The following is a 27,181-nucleotide window of genomic DNA, read 5'->3' on the forward strand; positions in this document are numbered from 1 at the left end:
TAAGTCACACATTTATATCGAAGTTTTGATTTTATTGTCACGTTACAGGACAGGCGCCGTGGCATATTTGGGTACACGCTCAACTGCGAAACTGGAGTTCTGAGTTCGATTCCCGCCAATTGCAAAATAATTTTAAGAAAGATTTATTTTCGATTGGTTTGGGTATTTGTGATATTTTTTTTACATTGTTCTTACTATCCCATCAGCAGACAAGTCTCTAGAGGCTTTGCGGGGATAACAAAAAAACTTTGCTCTTGGAAAAAACACATGCAAGCGAAAAATAATAAGATGAAATAAAATAAAAAGTTTTAAATATTATTGTAGAAATCAGTATGTATTTTTTCCCAAGCGTTTTTTCGTTGGAAAAAAGTTACATTAGATCGAATTATGTCATGTTTTTCTCTCGAGAATTCTTTCGTCCTGTTTTTACAATATATTTGAACTACAACACTACACATGGCTCCCCAATGCGATATTATCGTTGGACTGTTCGATTTCGCCATGTTTACCCTCATAGTAATGTTTAGTTAAGCGTGCAAACAGTTCAAAGACACTTTTGTACATCGATAAATCGAAAAAATATCTGTGACGGACGTGTATTTATTGTTTATGAGTAGAACATTTGCTCTAGAGGCTGTAGGAAATTTATGATCGCGTCTCAACGCTTACTCCTGGACCTAAGGGCTTCCGTTTGCAGTTCAAGCAAAATCACTTTACTACGAGTAACATATAAAAAGGGTCGATTTATTCACACTCACTTCGCATTTTACTATGTAATTCATAAGACCCTTTTTTAAGACCCAAGGTTATCGGAATTACAACTTGTACTCATTTCTGAAATCCTAAACATAGATGAAGAAGAATATAGAATATATTTTGAAAATTAAAAGCATTTTTAACTTTGTAGTATGGTAATATAACAATGTTATTGTCATTCATCGTTCACTTTAAGTAATACTACTTCGTGATTACCGGTTTTGTAATTATCATTCCATCATCAGGTCAAATGCAGATTAAAATAAAATTGTTAAATTTTGACATTTATACAAACATAATATTTTGAAAGTGTCAGAATATAGCAGCCTGGGTATTTACAAGGCTTACGGTTTACATATCACAGGCTGATTTAAATGATCACTTGATACATGTGTAGCATTCACCATTGTACCTTATTAATATTTTGAAAGTTGTATTTATGTTTCAATCGATACCTTCTTTCACATGCCGTTTCTTGGCACGATCTATTGTTAGTTTTAAGAAGTTTTATTTTCATTTTTTAAACAGCGAACTTTATGAAATGAATGTAAGACTCTTCCTGATTTTTTTCATATACTAAGAGATGGTGGAAACAAAAATTTAAAAATTTCATCATACTTATATTTTAACCAGTTCACAATATTTTGAGTGTGTCCATATCTTTTTTCACAAATATGGATTGGTCCATTTAGGAGTTATTTATATAAATGCTTTTCAGTGGAATCTTAGAATTTGTTTACAAAGATTTAGACACACCCTTATTATTGTGAATCCGATAGCTAATCTGGTCGTATTTTTTGGATCAATATAGTTTTTAAGATAGTGATAGTGTAGTGGTTAAAAGGTTTCGTTGGAGGTCTCGGGTTTCAATTTCAAGGATTGGGGGATAAAAACATTGGTTTAAATAGGAATTATTCAATAAAATATTTTTTTACCGTCAACGTAGTGTTATAATAAATGCACTTGACTTTTGTACTGGGATTCCTTGGTTCGATTCCAACTATGTCGCAAATCTCATCTAAACGTTTGTTTTTTTTTTTTTAATCTAATATTAATTTATTTTGTTCGCCTCCGTAGTGTAATGGTCAGCACGCTCGGCTACCGTTCTGGAGGTCCCGGGTTCGATTCCCAAGGGGGGTAAAATAAATATTACTGATTATTTCACTGTAATATTTATTCAATATTACCATGGACTGGTACCTGAAGCGGAGGGCTGATCACCTTTCCTTCATGTGTAAAAACGATCAAGATAACACTACGTTTGTATGACACAGTGCCCTTTTCACCATTCGGGTGCGGATAAGGGTTTTATATATATTTTTATATATATATATTAATTTAATATCACCCGATACTGGTACCTGAGGCTGATCATCCAGCGTTCATGATTTTAACGATCAATTTAACACTGAGTCAATGCAATATAGTACCCTATACACCATTTCTGGTGGAAAATACTTAGAAGAAGAATGTAAATATGTAGTAGTTTCTTGCATGAATAATAACTTATTTTATAATAAGGTACTTCGTTTTGTCACACATTCTTCTGAGAGATCGCATTTCGACTGCATTCAGTCTACTTTCATCCTTATTTTGCCAATTCCATGCTTCACTTCCATACATTAGAGTTGGAACCAGGACTCCGTTGTGCACTGCCAGTTTAGCTTCCGCTGATAGGTTTTTATTTGCTTTAACTGATTTCATTGCACCATTCACTTTGTTCCCAGCATTCACTCTCCTTTCTATGTCTTTATCAATCTTTCCATCCCTCGAAAATATACGACAAAACGATGTATGATAGATGTGCGAATAGTGAAATAAGGAAGGAATGCAAAACTGAGATAAGCATTATCGATAAAATTAAGAAAGGTGTGTTGAGATGGTTTGGACATGTAGAACGAATGAGTCAGGAAAGAACGGTAAAACAAATTTATGAGGCGAATGTAAGTAGAAAAAAGAGCAGAGGAAGACCGAGAAAAACATGGCACGATCAGGTACGCCAAATACTTGAAAGTGGTCAGGTTAGTATGTATGAGGAGATGCATGAACGTGGAAGAGGCGAAGAATGTTTGCAAAGACAGAGTGGTGTGGCGTTCTATTCTCTCCGCCTACCCCTGCGGGGAAGCGGCGCGATGGTTAGTTAGTTAGTTAGTAAGTTTTAATTAGGTACATATTTGAATTTATGTATAATACGTGCCGTTACGATTATACTTACTAAATAACAATTAGATAATTAGCAATTTATATTAAATTAAAATCTAATCACTTTTTTAAGGAAATTTAAGTAATTTCCAATATAATTAAAAAAATAAATACTTTTTAATAAATTTTCATATTTTGTTAAAAATATAGAATTTGAATAAAAAGAACACATTTAAGTATGGAAAACCTTATTTTTTTCTGATTAGTTTACAGTTTCAAAAAGTGTTATTTGAGATAAAATGTTTTTATGTGCCTTTATGTGTAGATTCAATGAAAAAAAAACATAACATGACCACGTATGGTATTTAGATATTCAAAATAATATTTTTTATAACCATAATTTTTCTAAATAACTGCGTAAAGTCACGATACTGGTGTAAAACTAGCTGGCAGGGTGAGTGTTAAAATATTTTTTTGAAGTAGGGATATTAAACAGTTTTTTTTCTATTGTAATTTCAACATATATGTCAGCTAATACATATTTTTGTGAATTTTAATTTCACTTGATAAATACCACATTTATCAATAAAATCTATTGTGATACGTATTTCGATGCATTATGTATCGTATTTAAACATCGTACGGTATTAAAATTATGCGGGATAAATTAAAACATGTGTTACAATAGAATTCAACAAATAATAGTATTTTCCAAGTGAGATTTCGCAGTTCTCGTCCGAATTTTGGGACGCGGACCTGACTTAGAGGAATGCAAGGGAGCTGGCGGCCGACAAAAGAGCCAGGAGGTAGTTTGTGAACTCCATATGCTCTACATATGGAGGAGATGAGGGTAAAAAAATAATGAAATAAGGGAAATTTATTAAACATTTTGAGTGTGTCCAAAACTTGTTCACAAAATCTGGATTATCTCCAATTACAGGAGTTATTTTCATATTATTTTTTGACATCTTTTCAAAGATCAACGTATGACGGCCGTCAGCCCCGTAAATGCACAGACTTCCATATTCTTCTTCATCTTTGATGAGATGTCAAAAAATAATTTTTTGAATGTTTCAGGTTAAAACCAACACCAAATATCTGATCGTATTGCATGAGTCGTAGGTAACAAACTTATAATTTTCGCCATATCACAAGTCGTACGTTACAACAGGCGATTACGTTCGGCCGTGTTTTGTGAAAGCGAGGAAAAACAAGGAGATTTACTGAACTTTTGAGCAACCTCATATATTCCATCTTGGTAAAACGAAAAACTTACAACTTTGCAAACAAATCTAAAGCACTGAGTAAAACCATGTTTTCAAGCCTCAACATTATAACCAATTCTTGCGGTCTAAGTGGGAAATAAAATAACAAGAAATTTAATAAGGGTTTTACATCTTTTTTTAAAACAAATTACCGTTTTATTAAAAAACATTTATTTACCAGTTTTTTATGGAAATCTCATAGTTTATTTTGAAATAAATGTATATTCAATTGTAATTTAAATTGAGTACCTGTTTTAAGTCGATATCGATTCTGTTGAAAATAATTAATATTATAAATACGTTTGTTATATAACTTTTGTAAATGTTAATACTGAAATACTTTGTTTTTTTTTTATATCCTAACGAAAATTTTCAATTTTTTACATGATAGTGTAGTGATATAAGATTTGTGATTCTGGTACTTATGTAAAAAGCATTTATTCTATTAAGTTTTTTTTTATTTAGCCTATTTAGTTTTTTGCTATATTTTGCGAATATGTAAATAAATATTTATAAAAAATCTGAAAATTCGGTAATAATACAAATAATTTTATAAATCGAAGCATTTTATACATGCAATGAAAATTTAAAACGATACAAAATAAAACTGAATAAAAAAATATAAAACAAAAACACAATATGTTAATAAACATTCCTCACTAACAAATAACACGCACCATAGTGCGTAGGGTACTGCATCTGTTTGACATTATCTCATAAGAGAAAAATCTAATGTCAAATGTACAATTTTAAGGGTAAAATTTGGTAAAATAATGGAAAAAAATAAACGTAAGTATTTGAATTAGTAGTACATGGAAAATTATTTATTTAAAATGAGTCACAAAGTAAACGCATTTAATACAAAAAATAATGCCGTATTTCTTTATCCCAGTGAATTTTAAAATTCAACAAATAAATGCTAATGTCCATCTAGTTTAATTCATTTGCGTTTTATGCTTATTTGGAATATATATCCGCATGTACGTACCGGATGGTACGTAAACGGTTGCTTATTTATGAATGCTGGCTTAGCGCGCAATATCGGGGGAATTTAAAAAAAAAACTTTTTTCCCGGGATAAGGGAATTTTAGTAAAATTGCATTATTTACGCGCGTGAGTTACTATTATCGCAGTTGTAAATTCGAAATCTCAATCTAACCTAAACAAATGGAGCCGCGAGAGAAAAAAACAACCCCTCACGAACGGGCAAACTGCGGCTTGAAAGGTCGACGTGGAGTTCATCGATAAATTTTCATACAAAGCATAATGTAGTGGATACAGAAGCCAGGGATCGTATCTGAAAAGCAACAAATATAGGATTGCGGTGAAGTCATTGATTTTCTGGATATTGAACAAAATGAGGGTCCTAGGAAGGGGGGGAGAAATATTTCCACTTCTTCGTGTTTTATTCAACAATAAGTTGACCCGGGTTTTGTGTGATCTGAAAGAATGGGCGCGAGGCCTTAGAGGGAAAATGAGGGATTTTCCATGGAAAATAATTTTCTGAAATCTGCCTAAGCCATAACAAATAGGGTACTAGATGTACCTATTTGTTGTAGCTTAGGCAGATTACAGACTCACCTATTGCCATTTTTGAACTAAACTATTTATTTTCTGAGAAAAAATGCAATCTTAGATACGTAGGAAATCATCCGTATATAATAAACGTTCACAAATTTATTTTATGGTACAATAACAAATACATGTAATTTTTTAATTTTATTTTATTACTTTTTTCAATACATCAAGCTATTTTTTATGAACGCCTCACTAAGCAGAACTATAAAAATTAGAACAGTTGAGGACAGTAAAAAATTGACAAGTACATAGTATATATATATCAATGAAAGATACATTTCAACAATTATTAGCTGTCTTTATTTAGGTTGGATGACCAACTTTATTTACTTATATATAACTAACTAACTTTAACAACATTTTTTAATCGTGTTCAAATAATTGTTCACAGGATTCTCCCCATAGGAGTTTTTTTACAGTTGGAATCTTACATACATTCAAATAAAAGGGTCTCTGCTGAATCAAACCATTTTTAATCCAACCATTGATGGCTCTAGCGAACTCACATGTATAGTGTCATGAGATTAATAACATATGTAGGAGTTCGAAAAATCTGCAATCATGGGTAGAAGTAATGTAATCACTTAACCAGCCTACGACAAGTCATAAGTCCTGTAAATACCCAGACTTCCATATTCTTCTTCATCTATGTTGAGATGTCAAAAATATAAATCTAACCACCACGCCGCTTCCCCGCAGCGGTGGTCAGAGAAAAAAACGCCACACCAATCTGCCTTTGTAAAAAAATCTTCGCTTCTGCTACATTCATGGATTTTCTTTTACATCTTTACGATATACCATATGTATAAGTATATCGTTATTTGTAAAAGGGATCCGTAGTAGAGTGTCGATAAATAATGATTAAGTGAGAAATGCGATGACTGACCATTTTCTGTAAATGTCTTTGCACTGTTCTGTGTCTGTCTGCTGTGCTGGTCCGGGTCGTGGAGGCGTCTGTATACCGGCTAACGTCGGGTCGGAATCGGATATAGCTGACTAACTGAACTAACTAAATGCTAATCCCTTTCACTGCCTACACCGGGGTACTTCTAGAAAATTCGGTGGTGGATTTACAGAATTGTATTTATTTTGATTGGCAGTGACAGGGATATTGAAAGCTTTTAAATGTTAATTCACAGAAAAATCGGGATACAATTTTGGTTCACATTTTCAATAAATTTCACAACATAGTTTAAAAAAAATTGCTTTGCAAGTGACTGTCTGTCAAAAAGCTTAGAAGTTTCTGTATCAGATCAGGGAATGCGGTGGGATAGCTTTCAATTTCCTTTTACATACTCGCCATTCAATCTGATTCCTGACCTGACCGTTTTCAAGTATTTAAAATGTTGACAAGTTTTCCATTACTCCCGTTCGTTCAGTAATATAAAAAAATACACATCTTTAAAAATCTATCTATGTATTAAAACAATATATGTTAATATAATAGCCGAATTCCGATGTGTTTGTGTAGCTTCATTGCGAGTATAGCTGCTTAGCTGTTTTCATTAATGTGAAACCATTTTTAAATATAATAATCCATTCAAATTTTAATACCGCTTAACGATCAACCAAAAAAAAAACGCTTTAAAAAGATAATCCACCGTCATAATTCGTAGTACGTTATGCCATCGTGAATAAGGCCTGGGTTTAATTTCCGCCTGACTTAAACTGGTCATATGAAAAATAAATATGCTTCCATTATCCATAAAGTCAATAAATAACAAAACTAAGTATAAAAGAGGTATTCATAAATGGATAATGGAAGTGAGTGGATCAGAAATTGTAGATCACATTATTTGATAATGTCGTATTTTATTGGATGTCACAAACATTTTCATAAATCATAGTTTTATAAGTTTGTATTGTTAAATTATTAAATGTGCCCATGGCATGTGAAAATCCAGTGAGGGCACATGATTGTAAATTGAATACTTTTTAGAATTTTTCATCAAAATATATCAGAAGACTTACGGATAACTTAAAAAAATGACCGCAATCCTTTCATTTAATTTCACATCGAAAAAATTCTACACATATTAATAAATCTATTAAATTTTATTTATATTTCAATATTTTTGTTTATTTGTGTGGCCGAAAATAAATTACATCATCGTGAAGTTAATAAAAATTTATATTCTTTGAAGTGTAGCTTTCTGTGCTTGTATTTTAATTAATATTTTTTCATCCGCCTTCGTAATGCAGTGTTTAGCGTATTTGTTATAGTGCAAAAGGCCATGGGTTAATTTTATGGGTAGTAATAACAAATACGATTATTTCTCACATAAATATTAATTTGATATCGCTTTGGACCGGTACATCAAGCGCAAGACTGTTCACCTAATAATCATGTATTTAACGAACAAGATAACACTGCTTCGATGTTTGCAAAACCTTAAGTACTATTGGGTATAGATGAGGGTAAGAAAGAAATGAAAAAATGGCTACTTTGCATTTATTTTTTAATTTGTAAAGAGATATGTTATCTCAATATAATTGGGTTAAAAAAAATCATAATAAATAAAAAGATTTAAAAAAACTGAAATATAAATAAATAGCGATGTAAATATTTGTTTACTCAATATCTCAAATTTTCTAAAGTTACTCACCGATTGATTTAAAAAATTGTCAACGGATATTAATTTTTGTATACGGGTAAAATCATGTTTCCTTTAAGCAGATTTTTCAACCACAATTTCACCGCCATCTGTCGAACGTAACAGCAATCCACGCCATCCTATAGTATCAACTAACAAGCATCGTGAAATTAAATATGTTAAAAAAAAAAAATTCCATTTTATTTTGTTTATTTAACCGGACTGATCCACAATGGTCGCGATATAAAACTTGATAAAGGTAATGGCTTTTTAAAGACGTCACAAAAAATTTCTTTGCGTTTTAATCATCGCCTTTTTTTAGATTAATTTAAAAAACTTTATTCATTCAACGAAAATGTTTTATTTTTTAATCCATGTTTATATTTAACGAATCATTTTTAGTTAATAAACGCAAAACTGTTCTAAGGAAAATCCCGTTCGCAAAGAAAGCCAAAGTTATTGTACCTCAAACCACATAAAATACAAATCCCACAAGGTTTGTTGTAAAACCTTTTTAGTGAGAATGTTTTCGTAATTAACACTCTTGCCATGTTTACAAAATTTCCAATATTCCCAAAACTCGCCCAATTTCGCTAACGGCAAATTGAGCGTAAGTTATTCATTTGATCGTATAAATTATCGAACCTTACAGCGTCTTAGGTAAGTTGCCGATAAAAAAAGTAATTTATTTACAACAATGAAAACAGAATAATACAAGGTCCCTTAAAAAATAAGTTAAAAATGAGAAACTTTGAAAACGCATGAAAAACTTTGTATTAATATTGAGTTTATTTTTAACACTACTGGGATTGAGTTATAAAGTAGAATACAACCTCCCTTGTCCAGACATTTATGTGTCTTAAAAATTATATGTGATTTACCAGCTTCGAAAATTACAAGTTTTAAACAATTGCATATAATTTTAATTCATGAAAATAATCAGCGTACAGGTATATGAGAACAAATAAAAAATGTATTTTTTTCTTCTTGATCATACGAGTTTTTCGTTATTCGGACTATGTTTACTTCAAATAAGTTCAAACAATTATGAAATATAATTTTTATTTGTTTGAATATGAAAATTTTAATCATGGATCAAATTCAATATTTGTTTACTAGAAGAAGTATTTTTTTTTAATTATTTTAAAAAAATACTTCAGTTTCATAATATTTCTGTGAGTCTAAGCAGCTCATTAGAAATAAATACCAAATTGTGATAGAGTGGTTTCGTAGCAAGAAACTCTGACTCAAGAGTCCGCGACGCTAACCATGGGACCACAACCCGACATCAAAGTTATATTGTATCTTATTTTTTGAATACTACTCATATATGTTGCAGATAATATGATGTGTGTAAGATGTTGTATGTAAAATGATAAAATGTACAAAAAAATCGTTCGGACGCACCAAAAATGAGCGAATATTAAATTAAAACACTAATTGAAGAACGCTTTTGAATTCATCTATTTACAACAGGTGAAAATACAAAATTGACAGCATTTGAACATTACATTGAGAGTATTCATAATTGTTTCATAATAAATCGCCACCGCAGCAATATTGTTTTTTCTACCTTTCTTGTATGGAGTGAAATATTTAATGAAAATACCAACTGTGAAAATTTTCGTCCTTATAATTTCAAATAACTGATATTCTATACCGAGTTTATAGTTGAAGAGATTGTGACATAACGATACAAGGACCAGTTAATAAAATGGGTGACTATGCTTTCATGGAGGACTCCAATTTGATAAACACATTTTTCAATCCTTTTTTCCAAACATTCTGTGAAGAAATTCTTTTTTATAGACTTTTTAACTACGAATGGGTTACATAAAGAGATGGTAGAAAAATAACATATTTTTGATATTGAGTATATGATAGTTAATTATTTTCTCTTTTAAGTACAGGGTGCCTAAAAAAACCAATTTTATTTTTGAATAAATTTTTTACTTTAAAAGATTCCGAGTAATGAAAATATTACCATGAACTTAAATAAAAAAAATTAAGTGGCAAATATTGTATCCGGCATGTGGCTGCCGCCAGTGTTGATACACATTTATGTCCTTTTTTAATTTGTTTGTATACTGATAATAGAAAATCAATCACAAAAAACTCAAACAATACTTTATTCAAAGCAAAATTGTTTTCCAATAATTTAACAATATTTCTACTAACCTGTTTCGAAGCTTAACACGGTTGCAGCTAGTATCCATTTGATCCATTTTGTAACTGAAGTAACTTGAAGATTGCGTCCATTTAAAAATTCACCCCTGTGGCCAAACATCCCCGAGTCGGCTCTAGACAAGCGAATTTCAACCGATTTATCACTCACTATCATTGCACAGAGAAGTTTTTGTTAAACACACTTAATTCGTAAGGATTTTTCCACACTGAGTTTTTTAAATTATACATTTTAACTTATTACTTTATTTATTATTGAAGCATTACAATGAAAAAAAAATTATTATTTACTATATATTATTTTCAAAATTTATTTACGTATAATTATATTTCTATATTCAAATACTTCTGCTCCTTTTTTATGATATCCCATATGGATTATGCTGATATCTGTAAAAAAATATTTATTTAGTGTGATTTTTAAAACATTTGATAAAGGACTCGGATAATTTAAAAAAAAATACTAAAACTCAACTACAGATGGTGTCAAAAACTAGCATGCAAATGAAGTTGTCAAGTGAAGCATACATTTAAATTCAGATAATTGAGTAGTGTGGTTGTCAATCGTGGGTAGGATGTTGAATATAACTTAACATTAAACCAGCCTAAGACAAGTTGTAAGCCCTGTAAATACCTGATATCAATATCAATAAAAAAATTGTTTTCTATTTATATTATTTATTATTTATTAATATAAGAATTGAAACGTTTTAAAGATATCTCAAGATATGTTAATTTTACCGTTCTACTTATTTTTCATTGAAGTTTTAAAACATTTCATTACAAATTTCATAATAAAATGATGACTTTATTTTATTTTCATGTGTATATTTTAATATTTCAATCCAATGAAATTACATTTTGTGTATTTTAACTTGTATTTATTTTACAAATTTATGTTTAACCTTTATTAATTCCAAGAATCACAAGGATAATTAATTCTTGGCGCACGAGTTCCAAAGTCTTAGAACGGTAAAACTTTGGATTCCATGAACCCGACAGGAATAACCGTTATAAACAAATGTTACAACCGTTCAAGGGTGTTTATGTTACAGAGGAATAAATGTTACGGAAACACAAGGCAGATGGTACTACCGCCTACCCCTATTCTTACTAAACCCAGTATGGTGAAGCTATACACAAATACTCAGGTGAAAGGCAGCCAGTCCTGATACACCGAGCGTGGTGAATCCACACACGCTCTGTTGAACAAAAATAGAGAGAGTGGGTTTTCTGCGTTCAGGGTTCAATTACAAGACCTATATATCCTACCACTTGTGGTTGATCATGGCGTTAATTAATCAATGTAAGAATTAACAACGTATTTTTAAACACACAATATTATCAAGATTCAAAGATGATATCCTGAAGGAACTGATTGTGAATGTTAAGTGAAAAATTACTTTGATTTTTTTCATCCTTTCTCCCTGAAAATTGAATGAAGGTTCTTTAGCATGGTAGCCGAATGCACTGACACAATGAAGGAAGACAAAGATCAGAATACTGCAATAAGATAAAAACCAAAAAAATATTTCTCCAAAAGCGAAAAATTTATCACAAATTTACCTAGACTCATGAGCGTTCCTCGATTTCTTAATTTAAAAAAATCGAAACACATGTCAAAATAGATTTTAATGATAATGTAGTATTTACTAAGTAAAACTAAAATTATAAATGGATAAGTTTTACTACCAAGTGACCCCTGAATCAATTAATGAATTTTTTTTATTCAAATGATTTAGATTTTTTTATTTATTTGATACCTTTTTAAAACTTAAATTGCTTAATACTCCAATACAATAAGTTTATTTGAATTCACATCAGCCTCTTATTTCAGATTTTTTTTAAATGAACATATATAAAACTACGGATATAAAATTAACTTTTTAGCTGAAAAATAAACAAAAGATAATGACATCCTACAAACATGATGAGTGATGTTATCCGAAAACCGAAATATGTTAGATTTTTTTGAAAAAGTAAAGTAACTTCATTAAGTTTTTGGATTCACACTAGATCATACTAATTCAAAACGTTTTAAAACAAATAAGGACCATTGAGATACAATTTTTAAATAAAACATTAAAAAAGATAAACAATTATTATTTATTTGTTATTTTAATAACGAATTATGTTTAGGAACAAATAAATTAAAGATAAATGTAAATTTTTAACAGGATGCGCGATGATACATTAATTAAACCGTTAAGTACGCTTATCAATTCTGCACCCTTATTTGACCAGGAATCTATCTGTACACGCACACATTGTATTTCAACCCCCAAATTAAACATGTAGCCCTTAGCATCTTCCGGTATGAATGTATTATGTATTTAACCTGTCCGCTAGTATGGACGTAATGGTACGATGAAATGAAAATAATGCATTGAATTATATTTTCGAATCGAAATATCATTCGTTAACCCTTTTGCATAAATTTAAAAAAAAATCAGGTTTGAAATTATGTATGTAGATAATAAGACTTGCGTCTATATTTTTGCTCAGTATATTTTTTGTGAAATTTCATTTTTTAGGGGTTTCAGAAGGGTGTCAAATAAGGTTAATTGTATTTGAGGGATCATAATATGGGATTGTTGTTATTTTATGCTTATGTTAATAAATGCTGATAATTCACGTGTATATATAAAATAAAATGTGTTTCTTTATTGTCATATGATAAAACACTGCAAAAAATATGGTTTGTGCTACAATTATATGAAAAAATTATAAATAACTTTTAAATGCATGAATGGAATCAAAACACTCTTGCCACAATGGTTCTTCAATCATGTGAAATGTAATGAGTTTTTCTCATACACTTGTATTTTGAAGAACTACAATACAATAAGTAATCAAGCAAGTTTAAAATTATTCATTCATTCGTTCATTTGAACCCTTATCCGCACCCCAATGGTGCATAGGGCATTGCATCATATAAACGCAGTGTTAACAACATTTGTCTTGATCGTTAACACACGAAGGAAAGGTGATCAGCCCTACGCTTCAGGTACCAGTCCAGGGTAATATTGAATAAATATTAGAGTGAAAAAATCACTTATATTTATTAGACCCCCTCTGGGAATCGAACCCGGGACCTCCAGAATGGTAGCCGAGCGTGCTGACCATTACACTACGGTGGCGGACGAATTCAGTATTCAATTAATTAATTGTTAACAAATTTGACAAACAAGAACTTTTTTCAAACAATTTTTCGGCGTTTTCAGCTTATCTATTTTTAATAATTCAAACGAGAGCCTAGTGTAGGAGAGGGTAAAATGAATTTTTCATACAGGTTGAAAGTATGAATATTTTTACCTACCTAAAAACGCTTTTCGCGCGGAAATGACGCTAGCACAGTCGCGCGCTTTGTTTTCGGAAATGAATAATGACACACGACCGACGTGAAACTCAACTACTGTGACGTCATTTCATTGTATACCAACGGCTCGCCGCATCAAATCGTTTTGTATTTTCTGACTTTCAAAACGGAAACTTACTGACGTAAAAATTATTCTTATACATTAATAGAACATAAAATCATCTCGCTGAGTTGAGGAAAGCGCTTTTAAAATTCCATAAAAATTTAACTATTGTATAGAACCTCTATTGTAGGTATAAGTTTAACGAAAAATATTTAATGCCGGGGTTTTTTGGGGTTTGAAAAAGTAAATATCAACAAGAAGTACAATAAAAATCACCGATATTTTTTATGAAATCCTTTCGATAATTACTGTATCTTACAACTATAATGACAGAAAAAAGTGAGTTGTTATTTTATCTCTTCTAATGTCTCTTACTGCTATTTGAAAAGCATTCAATGCCATTTCTCCCGTAATAGCAAAGGCACCTTCGTCAAATTAAGTATGCTGGTTGCGAGCTGGTAAGATAATCACTTACCCATGAGAACTCTCGTACCCGATCAAAGCGCGAAACGTTAAACAGAAAATTGGTCTGAAATGCACAGCTCTTTTAGAAACTATGGAGATATTATGTTTTAATTTAAATGTAAGTAGTAAGAGTTTTTACTGTACCTGGGAATGCGTAAATAGTGCAGTTTGTGAAATACTGTAGTGATATCACTAAATTAAAAAAAATGATAAAAAATCAGTCCCAATTTCAGTTTTTTGTTGATCTACTACAACTTGTGAACTCTGATGGTAAGAAAAAGTATGAAAAGTAATATAAAAAACGTAAGAATAACATTATGGAGGCTGACGCATTAATAAATTACCCGGTTAAAATTGGTAAACTTTATAATTTAGTTTTTTCGTCTCTTTCTTAAGGTGCATCCCCCTTGCTTTTCTTTCACTTAATACTTTCCTTATCTCTAGCGCTTTGCACACCACCACTTAAAAACTCGGCACCAACTTTCACGAGGAAATGTATTTGGATAGGCGCCTAATGTGCTTTCAATATAACGGGTTTCTTGGCAGCGCTACCGCAATATACTAATTCGATAAAGTTCAAAAGGGCATTATGTGTCCGCATATCCAAATCATTAAATATCAGGAATTTACGTGGTTGAACCAAGAACAGAGCCAAATAAAGTATGTACGGTAATATAGCCTTACAACTAAGTTGCATTGGAAAAATATCGCGTAAATTCAATACTAGAATAGAATTATAGAACTTTCGAGATATCTTTATAATATATTTGTCTGTTAAAAGCATTTTTGACTTGGTGGTATGGTAATATAAAATGATTTGTTTGAAGTTGAAAAGGGTACTAAGTGTCCGCATATCCAAATCATTAATTATCAGTAATTTACGTGGTTGAACCAAGAACAGAGTAAAACACAATTTGTACTGAAATATAGCCCAACAAAAAAGTTGCATTGATAAAACATTGTGTTAATTCAATACCAGAATTCAAGAACATTTAAAATTTGTATATTAAAAGCATTGTTGAGTTAGTGGTATGGTAATATAAAATGATTTGTCCGCCTCCGTGGTGTAATAGTTAGCGTATTTAGCTACCGTGCTGGATGTCCCAGTTTCACCTCCACGGAGTGAGAATAAATATTAGTGATTTTATAAACTAATATTTATTTAATATTATCCTGGACTAGTCCCTGAAGCGTAAGAATAATCACCTTGCCTTCATGTAAGTATCGATCAAGATAACAATTCTATTCAGTGCTCTATGCACCAATGGGTGTAGATATGAGTTAGAAGAAGAAGAATGTAACACTTTTCTTGTCATTCATCGTTCGAATTGAGTAATACTTCTTAAAAACACTATATCATCACTACCGGTGTCGAAATAACCAGTAGTCATGAAGTATTACTTTTAGGTGGTTTTACATAAAGCGAACGATGAATATTAGTGACAGTGTTGTCTTAGTATAAATTATTTTTCTGAATTTGTCAAACAGCTTTTATCTGAAGACCATAGTTTTTTTTTAAATCAACGGGCATAGTAATCTTACTATATGCCAGGCCACCTTCTTTCATATAAAAAAAGATAAATTTTACATTTCAAGTTGAGATACCTATAATATTGAAACGGTTTAATAATACCTTTATTGTTATAACTCGTATAGAGAATTGTGGGTTAAGCCCTTCTTAGGCGTATGAAACGTACATTCAAGTATTTGGGTGGTATTATTAAGCCCGTATATTCAAAGGGTATTTTCAAAATACAAATATGTGCAAAGATACCAAATATTATAATATATAACTAATTTTGGGGTAAAAAAATATTTGAAAAAGTATCTTTCACTTTTAGGAAGGTTTTTTTTTATTTATATCTCACGTTTTTCCTTTCAAATCATAATTTAGTAATTTTTTGGTTAATCATATTTTTTTAATTTTAGAAAAATTAAACAACATGTGGTTAAAATGACACATGGTTAAAATTTAACGACCTATGGTGTTTAAAGTTTAGTTTAAAATAAAATATTCTTACGAAGAATTTATTTCGAACCAGATTAAGCGGTTTAAATTGATTTTTGTACAGAAAATATTTTTAATTGAAATTATTATTTTTAGCATAATTTTTTAAAACAATATTTAAAATTACTTGTTATTTATTTCTTGACGTCATTGTTTTAACGAAGAATAAAAATCAGACCTAATACATGTATTTTTCGATTGGTAACATATTGTTTAGGTATCGTCTTGTATATTACAATAGGGAAGGTGTATTACATTATTACTTGTATATTACAATTGTGAAGGGAAAGTTACAATCGTTTTTGAAAACAATCGAATATCACAATATATTAATACAATATTTGACGTATCTATTATTATCAATGCAAACAAATCTCATATATTTGAACATACTAACATCTAAACATTCATTGAAACAGACCAAGAAACTTATTTTATATTGTATTTTACGAAGCTTGTTATTAGTTTTCCAAGCGATCAAAATTCATAGAAATTATTCCATTTGCGTTCCATAATAATCCTTAAACTCGTAGTGAAATTTCCTGTTGAATTCGCAACGTGTTTCATTAACAAAGGGTACAAACACCCTTCAAATATAATGCCTCGTGCAAAGAACGAAAACATGTTTCCACAAACCTCTTCAATATATTAACAACTACTCATTTTATGAGTCTACTTAGATAGCAAAATATTATTATATTTAGAGCCTCATTTGAAAGCGTTCTGCAATTCAGTCAGTTTCTATTCAACCCTTACCCCCAGAGGCTTATATTGTTTCAAGTGTGTGCATATTTCTATGTATTATTTAATATTTTCAGTAAATAACGAATTATGAAACACTTTTTATTTATCCACGGACATTTTATTGCAAGGCATTATTTTTATACAAATTTATTTGATCATTAATGCTTACATTTATTACTTAAATATAAGTTTTATTAAGATTTTTGGTGGAACTGCATTTGAAACAATAAAGTAAAAAGTTATTGTCACCAGTCAAAAAGAAATTAACTAAAATATATACTTGTTTTTTTTTTTAACATTTAACATAATATGCAAAAATGTTACTGTGAGTCATGTTTTATTGACGTACTATATTATTTTATTTTTTATATTTGCGTACCTACTGATATATATTTTTTTTACTATATATTTTTTTCATTTTAAATATGTCGAGTATTGAAAGCAAAATATTTGAAATAGTTTAATTTAAGTAAGCATGTTTTTTTATTTAAATATATCGCTCACTCCTTTCAATAACGTCATATGATAAAATTGACAATTTTCAGTTGTGCATGTTTTCGGAATGCCCAGAAAATGTTCTATATCCCAACAAAAGTGGCATATTTTAAAATTAATATTTACTCGCTACAGGGCAAAAAATATTATTAAAATGATTAAAAAATTCAATCAAAATATTTTTCAAATGACTAAAAAACATTAGGGTTTTACTTAAAAAGATATGTTGCACAGCAAAAAATAAAAAAGTGGTTTGATATTTATTTTTAATACATTGTATTAGATTTTTAAACTTTAAAAACAATCTCCTAAAAAATCAAAAAACTTGATTTTTCAGGAGATTGTTGTTATATGACAATTCAAATATATATTTTTTTTTAAACAGTCACAGTGCCATCTGTTGAAAGTAATAATAATACACGCAATACTAAGCATTAAACATGGTAGCCAGCATGCGTCGTGATAGCTGCTGTCACTTTGACGTGTTTTTTTATTGCATTGTTACATATGTAAATTTTATTTTTTCCATTGCTTCAAGCATCGTGAAATTATACATATTCGGATTTGGGCTTTCTATTATCTTTATTTCCCACTAAATTGGACTGAGCCACAGCAAGGCGAGGCCGGGTACAGCTAGTAATAAACATCTTTTAAATGCACCAAAGCCAATTAAATTTGTTCAATGATAAGTATGATAAGCTTCAAATAGCCAAAAAATCTGTTTACGAACGACTTATTTTAAAATAATACGTTGTGAATTTGTTATTAAAATGTATCTTTGTTTAAAAATCACAATTAATATTTTATTTTAACTTAATTATAATGTCTAACGGTTTAAAGCTAACCGGTAGACAAAGTTACAATTTAATTATAAAATAGAAAATCACAACTTTAGTGCTTCGAATATAAATTATGTTATAAATTTGCTTTATTTTTTAACACGTTCACCTACGTCTATTCATAAACCTTATCTTGTGATAATATAGACCTCTGTTAATATGTAAAGTAAGACTGATCCGTTATGTCTGATCTCCATAGAAAATGAACCGAATAATATTAAAACGTAAATATTAAATACTTTTATTCAATTTGAAGTGTTTTTTTTTTAAATACTAATCCTAACTATACTTTTGTTCTTATTCCATAAAAATAATATTTTTAATCCAATCACTTCAATTACCAAGTAATTTACAAACAGCATTTTATCAGTGGTATAAATAATAACATTATTATGTTTACTACGGTACATTACTTGTTAATGTTAACTACCCTAGGAGGGGAGATAAGAGTGATGGAGAGGTTAATAAAAAAATAATCACGAATGTAACTTATCGTGCATTAAATGCATAGGGTAAGTCGGATCACGAATACCTTATATGATCACCAGTATTTCATGTATACAAAAAACAAAAAAAAAATGCATTATTCTTAGATTTTTTAAATGAATTCCTTATAACATTTTGGGTGTCATTCTTCGTCTATTTTGAGATTTAAACATATGGGTAAAAACTTTATAGCGAAGAACCCCCTATTAATGAACCAGAATTTTGAAACCCCAAAATACTGAAAATAAAATAAGTGGTCAAATTATAAGTGTGTTCAAAATTTTAAATTATGTTTCTCCCAGTGTGTAAAAACCAGCCTTCGACAAGCCGTAAGCTCTGTTGACTTGACCTTGACTTCCATAATTTTCTACATATATGTTGAGATATATAATATTCTTTCCTTTTTATAATGATTCAACCCGGTCACTAGTTAAATAAAATGACAGCGCACAATAAAAAAAAGTTTTTGTTATTTTTTTTTAAATTCGTTTAAAGGTTTTATCGAAAAAAATCTATGAGAGATATTGATTTTCAAGTTCCACATTTAATTTGTCTGCTTGTAGGTAGATACAATGTATCAATTGAGGTATTTCAAATGTGGAAAACTAGGAGTCGACGAACGTGAATATTGATTGTGGTTTAAAATTAAATTTCATATGAATTTTTAAGAAAATTTCCCAAGTTAAACTATTTACAAATTAATATTTTAATCCATTATTTAAAAAAAATGCTCCTTCATTCTCATTTGACCCAACGTCACATTTGAATATCCACGTGTTTTTATACTTCAACATTCTTCTTAGTCTTTGAGATATCGATATAATAGCTCCTAATTGGTGACAAACTCAGATTTTATAAGCAATTATGTAACAAGTACCGCACTTAGTCGAAATTATTGACGGGTAGTGTAAATAATAAAAGAGGAAATATAGTAAACGCAGAAATTGGGATTACCTTATATACTTTTAAGGAACTCGATGAAGTTTGTATTACCTTAATAATTCTCTACGTTTTATGACCACCCCACGCTGTCGTCAACCAATTTGATAAGCACGTTTCGTTTATAATACAAATAAAAAGTAAACCGCTTCCAAGCTAGTGGGGATACTACAAAATGTATTTGTTCCTAACTGCAATATAAAACAAGAACTCTAGTTTTTTCCACTTTTATTTTAATTGACAGTGACAGAGTTTTGTCGTTACCGACATCATCAAACTGGTGGGAGACAAAATAAGAATTAGATAGATTTCTATGACATGTAAACGACAAGGCAGAGGTTGAAAAACGTGTATTTTCATTATTTTCTGACAAAATAATTTTTATTGAATAAACTACAGTAGTACGAGTATATTGAATTTATAATTAGTTACAAGATATGGTAAGGCTTTGAATTAGGATTACGTAGAAATTAAAGTTTTGAATGGATTTTCGCAGCTAAATTTATATTATATTTTGGTTATTCCGGAACCGTTGGTTGACGACTCCTTCTGCCGCACAATTGTATGGAGAAGTCCGATCTTCTCCGGCGCTCCTTAAAATAATACTAATATTGTTTGTAAAATTGGCTATTTATAGACAAAATATGTATAATATATACAACATCTAGGTACTTTATAATGTTATGATGTCAGCATTAGACAATCAAATGTAAATTAAAACAAAACATTACCCATGGTTGTATCGCATTTTATATCGCAAAACTGATTTATTATGGAACGTGATAAAATACAAGCATTTTACTATATTTAATGTTCAGATACCTACAATTTCATTTTTGTATGAAGTGCATTATAAAATTATTTTGAATTAAAATTATTTAAATTAATTTCAAAATACCATATATTTATAAAATTAAAACTTCACTTGGTTAATTCCACTTTTCTTAAAAATCTATTGTGACAAGTATTTTTATGCATTCTGCAATATTTTTAAACATCGTACGTAAAGTTGAGTTTCTATAAACGTCTAAATTTCAGAGTTGTGTCATTGAGACGTTGAAGGATGACAAAAAATAAGAAAAAGTTTTTAATAATAGATTTTGAAAAATAGTGGTATTAACCATGTGAAAGGTAAATGCATTAATTTTATTTTATTTGTTCGCGAATGGTACAGCTTTACATTAAAAAAATATGTAGTAAAAAATAGTAACATTTACAATAATAAACATGACATTAGCAAAAATATTAATAAAAATAAAGCCAATTAAACAATTCCACATTTATTTTAAAATACATATTAAAACATTAAGAGATAAAAAAATAATCACAAAAAGAGTGGGAGTACGTGTGTGTGAAGAAGGGAGTAAAAGGGTGAAGGTATGGTATGAAAAATAGATTTTGCAGGAAGGAAAAGGAAAAATAATGGAAAGATAATACCACAAAGTGACTGCCGAATCAATTATAATGTTGATTTGAATTCTTTCGACCTCAATTTACACTCATTTTTTATGTGAAGTCCCTCATCAAATTAACTTGGCTTCAATTTAATTGTTTATTTTATATGTTATTAGACAAAGGTGAAAAATATTTAAAAAAAAAATAGATATCGTTGGAATCTTAAAAGAAATGATCTGTCATTTTTCATGGAAACCACATCATATTACAAAATTTGTTTAAAACCCTTATCAATTTAAGGAGAGATCACATTTATTTTAATGCTTATGATATTTGTATTTTTTATTATTCGCTTTTCCTTTATTCTTAGCGTACATTGTTTAAGGCAATGAATTTCTGAATCATGAGTATATAAACTTTTGTTATACGTTTTATACACACAAACAAACAAACTTGACAAGCTAAAACCTTTTTTGTTCTCTACCGTTGTTAGATAATTCCGCACTCAAAGGGTTAAACCCAAGGCTGCGATTAAAGAGCACACAACGAACCACGTCCTCGTATTTCACTACACTCAAATCCTTTACGATATTTAAGGATTCAGGATGGGTTTGTGCGTCAGCAAGGATTAGCTTTGTGCTTTTATCGTTACTGACGTCATTAATGTATGAGTGGTAGGTGTGGATCTCCTTGTTCGCAAATTCATCAAAAACTCGTCCTTAACTTAATAGCCGATAGTTAATGTTAAATTATAAATAAATATTGAAATATTTTTGATAAAGGTTGGAAAATGACGGTGAGAGTACAAATTCGTATTTTTAATATTTTTGGAATATTATTTTTTCCACTTCAAGAAAACCTTACACATTTGAAGTAGATTGTTCAATTAAACAACTTTATAAGAGAGAATATATAATTTTTTGAATGGGTTTTGGTAATATTGTATTTTGTGGCACATTTTATTACCTGTATAAGAAGCTCAGATAAAAATTTTAACTACTTTTTAATTTTTGGCATTTTAACTATAACCGGTTTGGACAAGTAACCTACCTTGTCATCTTTAAGGACAGATATGTACTAAACTTATAGCAGAGATATATTCATAGAATATGGGTGGAATAAATAAGTAAGTAAACTAGTGAGGTTTACATTACATAATTAAAAGATTTTGGAAATTAAAACATTTAATCAAAATTTCAATATTATAAATAGCCAAATAAACTAAGGCGATCAATAAAGTAAACAGTCAGTCATAAAGTACAGTTTTTACGTGATACTATGTCATCTTTAAACTCTCATACACATCCGATGGTGCATAGGACACTGCATCATATAAACGCACTGTTATCTTGATCTTTTACACGTGAAGGAAAGGTTAACAGTCTTCCGCATCAGGTACCAGTCCAAGGTAATATAAATAATATAATTTATTATTAGATTAAAACCAATATTTTTAGCTTTTCCACTTTTTTATTTGACCAGCGACCGGGTTTCGTCGTTACCGACATCATCAGACTGATGATGTCGGTAACGACGAAACCCGGTCGCTGGTCAAATAAAAAAGTGGAAAAGCTAAAAATATTGGTTTTAATCTAATAATAAATTAAAAATGCAATTCCATCACGAAGTGTCAGTGGATAATATAAATCTATAAATAATATAGTAAAAAAATCACTTATATTTATATGACCCTTGCGAACACGGGACCTCCAGTACGGTAGCCGAGCTTGCTGACCATTACACTACCTAGGCGGATAAAGGTGTTTCACTAAGTGAACCATAAATGATGAGGATAGAAGTACAATATGAATTCATTAAAACGTATATATGTTGGTTTTAATATATAAATATAAATACAAGAAAAAAAATCCCAAGACAAAAATAAGAATACATTGCCGTAATGACAAAATGAACGAACTAACTAGGAGTTAATCTCTAAGTTCCTGAATTTCACTTACATACCATTATACTACGGAATGGATTGTTCATTAGAGCTTGTTTATTATTCCGATGTCCGAACCAGCCAGTTGGACAATTTGTCCGCGCGGATAAAATACAGAGTATTAATATTCGGTCAATTATTGCATAACCACGTCACAATGGTCTATCTTTCTCATAATGGTCAGTGCGCCACAGAGCCAAGTGGAAGTAATAACCGCTATTAGCATCCCTCCACCCATATTAGTTCGCGCAGGACAAATGCACGGGTGTAATGCCACCGCTGTGAGTATTATCTCACCAGTGTATAACGCCACCAATACGAATATAATGGATAATGTCACCGAAATGAGGCGTCAGCGTTTCGGCGCTCCCCGTTAATTCGACCTACGTTAATTCGCAACTAGGGGTTTGACTGCTGCAAATAAGACGAGATTTTACTGACTTGGTCTCCAATCAAATTAAAATGAACTGAATTGCTCAATTGAAACTTTTTTCAGTTTTTTTTTTGTACCTTTTATTATCAAGATATTATTCTTCTAAACGATAAGATTCTTATAAACCGTATTTCATCTGTAGACGTGTACTTATAGTAACAGATATAACATTAAATGATGTATTAATATTAAACAGGTATTTATATAAAACATTGACAGGCACCGTGACGTCGTTGGGTAGACGCTCGACAACCCTCTTAATATAAAGGCTTTGCTTTTATATATAATATATATATATATATATATATATATATATATATATATATATATATATATATATATATATATATATATATATATATATATATATATATATATATATATATATATATATATATCAGGCATCATTAAAAGTACATTTTTATTGTTCTACTAACAGATAATTTTTTTTAAATAACACTTTCATCTTTTTTTAAATAAACAAAACGATATTCCGTTTCTTCGAAATATTGCGGATAAAAATGGGTATTGGGTGTATACGTCTGAATTTATTCATGCGAAATTTTAAATTTGTATCTCATTTTTATGATCAAGATAAATTTGTATTCGTCAACAATTTTTGTGTAAAATGTCTAAAACTCATTGTCAAATTACTGTGTTTTTATAAATAGAATCTCGCTTTATTCGACAGCGACGCAGAGTGGAGGAAAGTAACGAAGCAACAAACGCTCATTAAATTCCCGAAATCATTCGTCGGACGATATAATTAGGAGCGGGAGTCTCTTTGTGGATAAAGAGAATAAAATATTATTTTAAATTTTGAGAATGCAAAAAGGAGCATTTTTACGCGTCACGCTTTCATTCTCCATTTACATAAAGTATTGGATATTTTTTTTTATGAAAAGGTTCATTATCTGGTCTTTTGATCCGCGACCCCAGACAGCTAGCTGCCTGAACTGTGCTGAATCATCTTTGGGCACAAAACAAACAACAAAAAAAAACAAAACACAAAAAAAATATGAAGGGACATCTCGAAAATGTTCCATACGACAAAAAAATCATGATTATCCTTTTGCATTTTTGGCGGGTCTAAAAACGTAGTTTCTTATTTATTTTGAAAACTGCACATTAACTTATCACAACACTTATTATTAACATATTTAATCCAATTCTTTTGTTTTTCCTCTAGAAAAAACAAATTATATAATAATTATGTACACGTTACGTAAATTAGCACGAGTATGGGTATTTTACCCCAAGACGCAGCGTTGTCTCTATAGTTACTTGCATAAAGGTTAGGTGATTACTCTTGCACTTCAGAAACCAATCCAATACAATATTAAGGAAATATTAGTGAAAAATATGACATAAATATTAGTGTAATGTCACCAATATTTATTTTTCATTGAATCCGGGATCTCTAGCACGGTAGCTTAACACGCTAACCATTACACCACGGAGGCGGACAGTTATCAGTTACAGTAACCAGTTAAAACTTTCTTAAACAGCAAGGAATAAAACTTATATAACGTCCATCGTATAGGAGTTAAATAAATTGAAATTAATAAAAAAGTTAAATACATCAATGTTTAGATATAAAAAAACCCTTAACTTTAATAGCTTTGAAGTGAAATGAATCCAGAACTTATGGACTAAAATTAAGACACACTAAAAATATGTGAACATTCAAATTTTATCTGAATATTTAACAAAAAATACAAGAAAAATAAGTCCGTGGATAGAAGGTACAATTCATTATATTTACTCATACATATGTTAAAAGAATCGCAAAAATACATAGATTACAGATTCAATGAATGAAAAAACATCAGAAATATATTACGGATCCAACAAACACATAAATTTACATGTCTTAGTAATAATTCAAGCAATATCCAGATTTAATTTCATTGTTGACTGATATATCTGATGTTTTTTCTTTTCGCACGCTGGCTGGTAAGATGGCTCGAAAGGAAAGTCACCCGCAAAATGATCGTTACCGAAGTAATAAATCTTGTCACCGTTTTTTATGACCTCTAATATGTGTTACATATATAAAAACAAATATGGCGACCTTCGCAGTGTGTAGCTTTTAACGCGTTCCCGCCCTTTTCAGGTTCTAAAACTGCGCAGGCTGACTGAGATGAAACTGTCACTAGCACTGGCAGTCACGTGGTAATCTGACGTCACTGTCATAGTGTCAAATAATTTTATGCTAAGTGAAAAATGCGATCCGCTATGAACGGTATTACGAGAATTAACTATTTTTTTGTTTATAAAAAATGCTCACAAGGAATAAATGTATAAAATTAAATGGTTAAAAATAAGTTTAATTAAAAATATGATATTTACATGCGTTTCCTAGTACGTAAAAAACTCAAATAATAAAATAATAATTAACATACATTTTACGAAGATTTCTACGAATGAAAACTATGAATTTCTACCATAGATATCACTAAAGTAAGATCTTAAGACGTTATATAAGTCATAAAGTGTATTTAAATTTAAATTAACTAACCACCGTGCAGACTTTTGCAGAGTTAGGCAGAGAGAAAAAGACTCACCACTTTCGAATATTTGAAAAACTTGATTATGCCAAATTTTTCTCGGTTTTAATCTGTTACTATAAACAAATACATTTTCCTCATAAATATGTTTCGCTTTTCTTTCTTTACTGATTTGATTCACATACCAAGACCATCTCAACACACCCTAATTTAATCGATAATGCTTATCTCAGCCTTCCTTCCTTCCTTATATCGCTATTCGAATATCCATGAAACAATGTTTTGCAGCACATTCGTCTGAGCACAATCTTCTTTTGCTAAATCCATGCTTCATTTTCCCATACATTAACAACATTTGATAACATTAAAACGATAACAACAAAAAAACTTATGTATTTAAATGATTTGCCAAAAATTATGAGCAATCTTTGAACCTTCATCATCAATTTTTCAAGTAACAATGATTTCCAATTTTGTATTTGAGTTTTTTTTGTCTATTTTTGTTTGCATAGTACGAATACCATTTCATTCAGCATATATATACGTAAAATATATTTTAACTTATTACAGGTAAAACACCCGTCAAAAATATCTTTGAGATAAAATTTCAATGCAATCAGTAAATAACGTTTAGAGATATAAGATTTTTAACTACCGACCATTTACATTTTTATATGTATACTAAATAAAACTTTTTTACAAGACTTAAAGAAATATCTTTTTCGCTTTTTTTCTCTTCTCATTATGGCATATTAGTCTTCGTCAGCAAAACTCTAAGCACTCCTTAAAATCTAGAGTTAAAAGTTCGTCGAGGCTTCTAATTGAACTTTTTCACAATGTATTTTATTGCTTTAATTAAGGCCAAAGGCAGCGCTCTGGAGGCTACTCCTATCCGGAAGTTCAAAGTTCTCTTTATGGCGGAATACAACAATTATAACGTGAGCCAAGTATCACCAGAATTTTATTTTTTTACTACCAGTCATA

General features: G+C 30.1%; 1 protein-coding gene across 1 annotated transcript in view; it reads right to left on the bottom strand.

The window, feature by feature from the left end:
• Positions 1–27,181, bottom strand: part of LOC148299052 (zwei Ig domain protein zig-8-like) — a 65,968-nt gene that overhangs the window by 32,243 nt on the left and 6,544 nt on the right. Inside the window, exon 2 of the mRNA XM_088276417.1 lies at positions 10,514–10,909. Coding sequence (XP_088132543.1) covers positions 10,514–10,676 — 163 coding nt within the window. The 5' untranslated portion in view covers positions 10,677–10,909. The remainder of the gene's footprint in view (positions 1–10,513; positions 10,910–27,181) is intronic.

Source organism: Brachycentrus maculatus, unplaced genomic scaffold, assembly GCF_059751285.1.
Source record: "Brachycentrus maculatus isolate JH-2025_06_01 unplaced genomic scaffold, ASM5975128v1 h1tg001381l, whole genome shotgun sequence".
NCBI classification, from domain to species: Eukaryota; Metazoa; Arthropoda; class Insecta; order Trichoptera; family Brachycentridae; genus Brachycentrus; species Brachycentrus maculatus.